General features: G+C 38.7%; 1 protein-coding gene across 1 annotated transcript; it reads right to left on the bottom strand.

Moving 5' to 3' along the window:
* Positions 1-783: 783 nt before the first annotated feature.
* On the bottom strand, positions 784-9,227 carry inpp5e (inositol polyphosphate-5-phosphatase E). Its single transcript, XM_063017741.1, has 11 exons — positions 9,090-9,227; positions 7,091-7,941; positions 6,591-6,714; positions 6,395-6,492; positions 6,170-6,294; positions 5,957-6,076; positions 5,428-5,535; positions 4,645-4,806; positions 2,851-2,966; positions 2,628-2,764; positions 784-1,823 (listed from the first exon to the last, which is right to left on the bottom strand). The coding sequence occupies exons 2-11, from the start codon at positions 7,879-7,881 to the stop codon at positions 1,691-1,693; spliced, it is 1,914 nt and encodes a 637-aa protein (XP_062873811.1). The 5' UTR covers positions 7,882-7,941; positions 9,090-9,227; the 3' UTR covers positions 784-1,690.
* Between the last annotated feature and the right edge of the window lie 249 nt (positions 9,228-9,476).

Below are 9,476 nucleotides of genomic sequence, written 5' to 3'. Positions count from 1 at the left end.
GTGCTGTGGGGCATTATACTGTAGACATCATTGAGCCATAACAGACAGTGTGTGGTAATGGCAGTTTTCTTACCGAAACAGTTATAGCATAGGGTGTAAACATTGGGATTGTTTCTATTCAGATTACTGAAGTTAGTTTGCTTTTTGATGAATGTGACATTTTGTGGGTCTGTATGTGAGTTTCAGCACTTGGCAAACTCATCATTAAAGTCATGTAAAATTGATTAAACAGTTGTCAAGTCTCATGTGCTAAATTGAGAAGTAAAATCTGCTTGCTGTTACAGAAGCTATTAAGCTGTTGGAGCATTATGCTTATACGTATAATCTCCTTTAGACTGCAAAGAGGTTTTGAAGTAATGATTTGTTTTCCAAGCACTTCTCTTTAGCCATACATTTAAATGATTTCATATGCTACATGCCATTTGTGTTATCTTGTGTTCACATTAATGTGCTTATGTGATAAATTGCTTCGTGTTTTTTTCTGTTTCATTCAAAACTTTGCTGCTCTGACCCCACTAAGTAAATGTAGAATTACGTCTAATGTAACGTCTGCTTGTGTTTTATAAAAGTGGTCCACATGTTTTTTTTTTTTTTATGCATTTCTAGGGTGTCTTGAGTATGAAGTGCTGTTTGGATTGTATAGCTTGTGAGCTGATGTTATGAGACATTGCAAAATCAATTGAATCTTAATATAGCCATGATGTACGTTGCATTTAAGTTTATGTAAACATTAGAATCAAAGTTGCATGGTTGCTTTTAAATCCAAGGAAAGATTTAAACAAAATACTCAAACTCATGTAAATCAGACGTAACTTTTTTTGTATTACTGTAAACATTTAGAACATGCAGTTATTTGGGTTGATACAACAGAACATTCTGGAAAAGTAACAGACAATACAATATTGTAGGCACTTTCCATCTGCAGTGTGTGAGAAGTGTAATATTACATGATTCAGTCTTGACACTTCTGTTTTAGGCTCATGCCAGAAAGGTTTAGTTACTTCAAATCAATGTTACCCTTGTACAGTATTTGAGGCTAGTTGACATCAACAAAAAGGCTGAATTATATTAATATAACAAGTTAAGGCAATGGACAACAATCCTGACTGACCAAATAACTGTAGCTCAAACAAGCGGTCCATCAAATCATTATAGTTATGATAAAGCTTTTACTTTAAGGGTAAAAGTGGACACTGGAAACTATTAGGATATTTCTCTATTATCTCAAGTCGGTAACAAGATTCAGGATATAAATACTAGTAATAAATATGACGTAGAAAAATTGAGCCGTTAATTGCACAAGACCGTTAAACACTGTCAGTTATATGAGAAATTGCTTACAACCTTAAACATAAGTTTATACAAACGTGAATAAAACAGTACACAATTAGGTATGCTATTAAAATATGTTCTTGAAATTCTCTTACTTTCTGGTAATTCCCTGTATGACTGCTGCCCTTCTGTGTGCATTGTTCATGCCAACTCTAGCTGCCAGTCTTTAATCTGTAGGCACAGCCTTTTTCAAGCTCTAATGTGCAAGAGTGTTAAACACTACTTACAAACCTGGGTCATGAGTTAGTCCCCCAGTGTACAGCTCTCTTAGTTTTGAGCACCACTATAGTCCTGAAAGTCCAGCTTCCCGGGTCAGTAGCTCAAAACATGGAATCCACGAAAGCCGGCTGATCCTGGTTCAGGAAATTGAACAGACTGCGCTGTTGCTCTGGTTTTTCATGGCCTCCCTCCTCTTCAGCTCTCTTGTAATCCTCCTTTTGATGCCCTCAAGGTACACAGCTCTGTCGAACAGACCCGCTCCCAATGGAATACTAAAAGAAAGGTAAGACTCATTAATGTTTAATCTTTCTTAATGGGACTTGCAGCCAAAAAAGCCATGTATTTTTTTCTAAACATGTCAGCTTCTGGAATGAGCTATGATTACATCTGTTGATTATTCTTTTAGTCAGTGTGAAATATGTGAGACAACTTGGGCAAATAAGTTAAAGGAAAACAGTTGGTTTTGGCTATTTTAATAGTGGATAATAGTGTACAATGCCAGAACATAAAATGAAAATGATGCCCCAAAATAGGGTAAAGACAATTAAAATGCTCCGACTAGTAAGTATTTACATAGTTGTTATATTCCAGGTAATTAATGATGTCCCAATGCCTGAGTTCTTAGTGTAAACGTTGTAGTTTTGGAGGGTTAAGGGCAAATTCATAATGAACTCGTAGCAACTAGTATTGCTAATCTTGGCAGGGCATCCACACAAAACCAACTGCCTGTGTTTAAGGACGGGAAGGTTGGGTGGATCTCTTTCTGCTGCCGCTTTGATATGTGGTGTCTGTGTGAGTGGGGGAAGTCCACGAGATACGGCTTTGTGTGGGAACCCAATACTGGCAGGTGATAAGAAGTGGCACACAGACTGGACGTGACCTGGCTCTCCTTGATCAGATCGGAGGTGCAAGCAGCAACAGATTCAAGGTAGGTGAGATCCCAAATATCTTTCTACTTCTACTGTCTAGATCTGTGCACTAATATTAATGATATTACACCTAAATGGCTTTTACACCCTATGTAGTGCACAGTGGAAGCCAATAGCTAAAGTTTTGTGATTCTGTGTTGTATTTACTTGTCTCTTCCAGGTCGGAGTTTAACCTGGAACATGGCAATGACAGGCCGGTGATCTGAGGTCTTGATAGATGAGCAGGACGTGTACTTAACCACTTTGATATCATCTGCTTGTCTGCTCCTGAAAAGAATCCGATCCTGCAATAAAGGCAAAGGTAAAAATGTTTAGCAAGAGTAAAATATCAAAACAAACCAGATCTATAGACTTGATACAGTTTCCTTACTGTATATGATGGAGTTCTCTGCTTTGAAGTGCTGTCATAAACATCACAGCCAATGTCAAATTTGTAGGTGGGTGCAAAGTGAATAGGGGCTTCCTGAAATCCTTTAAAGATGGAACCTATGACAAGGATGTAACAGTTAGGTCTTGTACATCAGTGATAACACATGGGAAGCACTGGTATTATATTCACTACCTTTGAAAACAGGTCAACAAATCAACAAGAAGTCATATGGGCTAAAGAGAAAATGTATGTGTATAAAGTGTAGTTTGTTCTCTTCATGGATCTTGCTAATGTGATCACTGTGTTAATTTTGGAAATTGGGTAAAGAGGCAGAATGCTAAATGAAGGGTAACGTTTCTTTAGCCAGAGTAGAAAGAAATGTGAAACACTTGAGCTTTACAGCTGAGGCTGAGAATTTAGTTTGATGGTGTGTCAGGCAGTCTGGGGTATTTAATTTGGCCTAAAAGTTGATGTTTGTTGCATCAGGGACAGATGTCAAAGTTTTAAAAAGCTTGCTTTCTAAAATGGTGGCTAAATAGATATTAAGAAATTTTTTAATCAAGAAAGCTAGATAATACCAAGATAAGGGTTGTACAGTTGGTGAAAAATCTAAACTGGACATTAGTTAGAATTAATGTCTATATAAGAAATTGGATAGCTGGAAGAAATGTAGCATGTGATGCTGTCCCATAGATGGACAAAGGAATGATATGCTAGGGTGGAAAAGCTGATGGGGGTGGATAAGAATTTGCTTAGTCAACTGTGGCCAGACTAAGGAACTCATAAAAGGGCAACTGGAACTAAACAGTCCTTGAAAGTAGCTCAGATAAAATATAGTCAAATGTTGGGGGCAAAAAAGAGAGGCTGCAAATATAAACAATGCAGGAAGCAACCAAGCCTTTATTTAAAAAAGAGTTAAAGAGGTGGGGATTGCCAGATAGAAAATGTGATTTCAAACAGTATTGCAGTAAGTAAGTGGCTAGTAAACAGTTCAATACAAGCACTGACTAAACTGCATGTAAATTTTTTGATTGGTATGTTATGTTGCTTCAGATCTGTGTCTGACCAGTGTGTGGTAATGGATTATCTGTAAAGCTTTTTATATCAGTATTGCATTAAAATAGTAGTAATAGGATCAGTGCAGCCCTAAAAATCCAATACATATGCTTAGCATATCGTCGCTGTCCGATGAAAAACACGTATCTCCACTTTTAGTGGTTTTCACTTTTTTTACTTGTGTTGATTGTGGGTATAAATCTGTCTGTCCATATCAGCGAATATCAAAATGACCAATGAAAAGCAGAAAAATCACAATCTCTTTAACAAGTATCTCCATCATCTGCTAGACATGTCCATCAAAACAGTGTATCTCCTCAAAGACAGTTCCTCAGTCACATGCAGATTCTTACAACGAAGACAAGAAGGTATGTCCTTTGTATTTCTTTACTAAAGAGTAGGAGTAACTATTGCAGTGACAAGATGTGAATCTCTATCTGGCTGTTTGAGAAATGCGTAATGTTTGATCTATACAGTTCATGCAGGTTATTCAATTGCATGATTGTAAACATGATTTATATTTATACACGCAAGTCCATTTTACATATGAAACCGACGGACTGACTTATACTTTTATTTCTGTGCTGAATTGTATGTAAATGTCACCATCTGTGGTTTAAAAGTTTTTGCTTTTTCCTGAGAGTTTTTGAAGATACATGTTTTTCATCGGACAGCAACGATATTCACATCTAATGAAAATCTTAAATTGTAACTCATTTTAAAATGACCCAGACTGACCATCTTTTATTTCTTTGGACAGCTGATCATGTTGAAGAAGTACATCCATGTTGTTCTCAGTGTGCTGCTTCAAAATAGCCTCCACCCTTTCCCGCTCTTGATTCAGGCGAAAGTTGAAGTCCCCGAACCAAAAGACCTCATCAAATCGGGTGGTCACATCAGCTGAGAATGTAATCAAGTCAAAGACAGTTCCTCAGTCACATGCAGATTCTTACAACGAACTTATACATAAACAAGAGAAGAAGGTATGTCCTTTGTATTTCTTCACTAAACAGTAGGAATAACTATTGCAGTGACAAGATGTGAATCTCTATCCGGTCCTCCCAGACAGTAATAGCTAAAGGTGTCCACTGAGTATCTGGGCCAGTGGCATATTTGACCACTGTGACTTAAATGAGTTAATTAAATTAGTTTATTGGGTATTTAATGTCATGTTTTAGACTTTGCTTACATACATGACAGGACAGGTAATTACAGACTATACATGATTCATCAGTTCAGGTTCAACGTTAAATCGCAGGCAATTTTGTATCTCCAATTTACCCAACTTGCATGTCCTTAGACTGTGAGAGGAGGCCCACACAGAAAGGACCCGAACCACCATACCTTGGGATCGAACCGAGGACCTTCTCGCTATGAGGCGACAGTGCTACCTACCAAGCCACTGTGCCATCCCTCATACAAGAGTAAATAAATTGAGTCTATGCTATGGTAGGCTGGTGTATTAGACTGCTGCACTATCAGTGAAGTAACGTAAACCTTGTTTAATTAAAGGAAACTTACAGGCAATGGAACGATATGGGTTGGTGTCTGGAAGACCCCTGGGAAGCGCCAAAGCTTCGATGATCTTGTTGTAGTCCAATATTCTCTCATACACTTTGGAATCTCCAGCTGAAACAGAAATGTTTCCTATGTTTATTACATGGTCCTAAAGTGAAATTGTGCCTTATGACGTCCCTCCAAGCTGTTTTAGGACTAGCTTTGATATCATGCTACACATTACCTTGACAGCACAATTTGGTAAGTCATTACAAGAATAAATAACTAGTTTTTTCATATGGACTATTTAGAAAACAAGTTACCATGAGTCTAAATTACTTTGATTACAGAAAAGCACAGATCTGAACAGTGGCAGGCACCTGCCAGGATATTGCAAAGGGCCCCTGACAATTTATTTCAGCTATCTGTTGGCACTGTATGGTAATAATTCACTTTGGACGTAGCAGCTTTATTGTCAGATGCCTATAAATCATAAGTATTGTCACAGCATTGTCTCTATATTCCTTGCAGTAGAACTGAATTCCTTACTTACAAGTAAAATGAGATGTGATGAAAAGGAAGGACGTCCCAAAAAATGTGAATCCAATGCCCACTGCGCCCTTGGTCTTAATCTGTGAGATGATTCGAGTGGTCACAGTAGCATGTTCCACCTCTACAAAAAGAATCCAAAATAGAATCCCAAACAGTTCAGAGTAGTACCTGAATAAAAAATGTGTAGTTCTGTGTAATTGTGTAACTCACTCACCAGAACAGAACCATATAAGATCCCTGCGAATGAAGACGTTGAGATACAGAACTCCATGTGCAGCTGAATAAAGCATAACATAATATGGTCCTAGTGTTTCCTGTAGTCGGATCTCCCACTCTCTCCTGTGTAAAGTGCAAAAGATTAATCAAGTCTCTCGCTTGCTATCACACACACACACACACACACACACACACACACACACACACACACAGCAAATCCTACCTATCAGGGCATCCCTCCTGAACCCCAATGATATAGAAGTCTTGCGTTGATTCATGGTCAGCTGGGAGCAGCAGGTCATCTAGGTTGTCTGGAAGCCCCTGCACATTGCATGCAACATTTAACATGAATATGAGACAGTATGTAGTATGTTAATGAAATGAAGCATCACTATTACAACACTTAAGCTTTAACTCACCTTCTCACCCTGCATGTTCCAAGTGACAGTAAAAATCCCCAAATGCCTTTCAGGAAAGTAACGCTCTAATTCTTCAGCACCAAGTAAGGCCCTGTTGCCCAACAAACTGCCCTCCAAAAAGCTCCTAAAAACAGTACCAGGTAGGTGTTCACATGTTTCATGGCAGTATGAAGTGCAGACATATTTTTAATTCAAAGACAACATATGATTTAATCTTATATTAGAAGAATAATTTACTTTAGCTACACAGAAACACAATGGATTAAGTGTTTGATGCATTACATTGATAGGTGCTGCCTATAATGGCTAAATATTCTGTATCTGGAACCAACAGATTTTAAGTCCTGGAATTTTAATTGACAGAATGTGTCAGACCATCACCATGGCATGTTAGCAAAGCAAGGGACAAATCCCTGAGTGAAAGTAAAGCGTATGTTGCAAGAGCCAGAACATTCCCGGATTAGTATAACAAGCAAATAGTGCAAACAAATATTTTTTACCTGTTTCTGACATCCTTGGGACGGATTGGGTTTAGCACACTAAAGTTGGACTTCATAGAGTTGACCGAAGTGTTGTCTGAAACCATGGTGTCCCACAGTCGGCTGTCACTGAGGTTTCTTTGCAGCTTTTCTGGCCGGGTCCCTTTACCATAATCCACGCAATCCCTGTCAATCTGATTAGTGCTCCTTAAGGTCAAGGAAGAAATGCTGCACTCTAGAGGAGGAAATGCTCTGGTGAGCTGTAGAGGAGAAAGAATGATTTTGGAGGGTTTCGGGTGCTGTCCAGTATTAGGATGTTTATCCTCCTCACACAAGCTGCTACATCGATCCCGGAATGGTGGGGATTCCCTCACCATCTGACTGAAATGCCTATCCCCTGAGTTTATGCCATTTCTTAAACTCATAGGGCTACCAGGAGCAGGAAAGGTTGAATTAAGGGAGTCATTTGAGGAGCACATCTCCCCTCGGTCAGTGAGGCTCTCTTGGCTGGACCTCAGTCTTCTTCTTCCTCCTCTTACCTTTTCCTCAAGCGACATTTTCCTGCTTCCTTTTCCCATACCAGGTGACTTGGGGAGCAAGGGTGGATGAGGCATGTAAGGACTAATCTGCATTTGCTCATCTTGAGAGATTTCAAACACTTCAGTAGATTCGGAACCTCTGAACTGCTTTTGGTTACTTTTGTCGTTTGCCACTTCACTGCTGAAGGTAGTGAAATCATTCCTGCAGGCTTTTTCACCTGACTTTACTTCCACAGGCTGGAATGGGACGATGGGTTCTTCATTCTCATTCATCCTACTCTCAGACTTATTATCAGATGGAAACAAGTGCCATGGTCCTTACATGTTCACATTCTGAAAGTGCATTGCAAAAAAAGAAAACAAAAAGGATTATTGTCTGGCATGTATGAAATGTAATTTAATTACAGTTTGTAATAGGATGTGGATAAGATAATGTCAATACAAATCATGTTTTAACAAACACATGAAAATGTGTGTGCATTATAGCATTTTTAACTATCAAAATACATTTGCCGGTGGTGCCTAGCCTTGGGGTTGGGACCCTATTTGGGGTCTCCTAAGATTCAGATGGAAGTTTTTTGCATGCCAATTCCATAGTCTTTAAAACTCAGTTTTAATTATTTTACTATTTATATCAATTTTAATTAAATCACAGAACATTTATCAAAAAAGCATTTTAATTATGCACATACTGAAAAACTTACTTTAATGTAAATAATGTTAGTTATTAAGCCTCTTGGGTATTAAATGAAACATAATAATAGAAAAACTCAGAGATGATGCTGTAACATTGTGGTCACAGACATGACCATAGAGCATTTACCATTAATTCAGTGCCTCATAATGTAAATGTGCAGGATATACTAATTCGCAAATCAGGCAGCTTTAATGAAACAGTGATATTAATAATGTAATTAAGTACATTTATGCTCACGACTGTTTTTCTTTGCTTTTTTTGTTTTTTCTATCTAGCTCAATTATATTAACACTGAAGATGATGAAGAAGAAGATATACTTTATTTGTCATATATACATAGTGGTCAGCTCAGTGATCCTCAGTGATCCCCTCCCCCCCCCCCCCCCCCAATCTCTGTTTACGTGTTAAACGGTTTGCATCTATACAGAAACCGTTACTGTTTAACTGAGACGTTTATTCAGCAGTTCCATTGAGCTAATTAAAGTTCATTACCCGAATTTAGCACGAGATGCGAACCGTTATGTTTACATAAATAATCAACACCACAAACACACGATTAAATCTACACGCTTCTGTTTGTTTATATCGTTATTTGTTTTGTTAGCCTGTTAGCTAGCTCACGCTTAACCTTGTTTGCTAACGGCTACCAAAACGGCGCACACAGTGCTAAACCAGCAGCACACAATATTAGGTCTGTATCTGAATATGGAGTGTATAACACAACCGAGTTCACATTTAAAAGACATCGTTACATACATGCTAAAAACAAATAGCTCTCCCTCACCCTCCGGCTAGATTCTCGTATCCCAGCAACTTTTAACTTCCTAGGCAACGCCTGAGCGGCAACAGCTCGCCTCAGACGCCTGCACATCCGGCCCCGCCCACGCCTGCACATTTTAGCCACACCCCTTCAGACACAATTCACAATAAAAGAGACATTCAACACCTACCGAACAATGCAGGAAAATATACAATTATACCAAGAGGTCTAATAAAACGTGTACACCGACCAGGCATAACATTATGACCACTGACAGGTGAAGTGACTAACAATGATTATCTCTTCATCACGGTACCGAGCCCCTAAGGTGCGTGGCCACGCCTTATTAACTCGTGGTAACTACATAATTAAGTCGTGGCCACCACTTAATAAGGCGTGGGAAAGAGATAG

This window comes from Trichomycterus rosablanca, chromosome 21 (assembly GCF_030014385.1).
Source record: "Trichomycterus rosablanca isolate fTriRos1 chromosome 21, fTriRos1.hap1, whole genome shotgun sequence".
NCBI classification, from domain to species: Eukaryota; Metazoa; Chordata; class Actinopteri; order Siluriformes; family Trichomycteridae; genus Trichomycterus; species Trichomycterus rosablanca.
This window is presented reverse-complemented; position numbering and strand designations above follow the sequence as displayed.

What these genes read in the sequence shown, in the direction of transcription:
- inpp5e (XM_063017741.1), bottom strand. Translation starts at nt 7,881, where the DNA reads ATGAATGAGAATGAAGAACCCATCGTCCCATTCCAGCCTGTGGAAGTA. An exon ending in GGAACATGCAGGGTGAGAAG is followed by an intron (nt 6,493 to 6,590) that starts GTGAGTTAAAGC and finishes TGCAATGTGCAG; the next exon opens with GGGCTTCCAGACAACCTAGA. An exon ending in CATCACATCTCATTTTACTT is followed by an intron (nt 5,536 to 5,956) that starts GTAAGTAAGGAA and finishes TTTCTGTTTCAG; the next exon opens with CTGGAGATTCCAAAGTGTAT.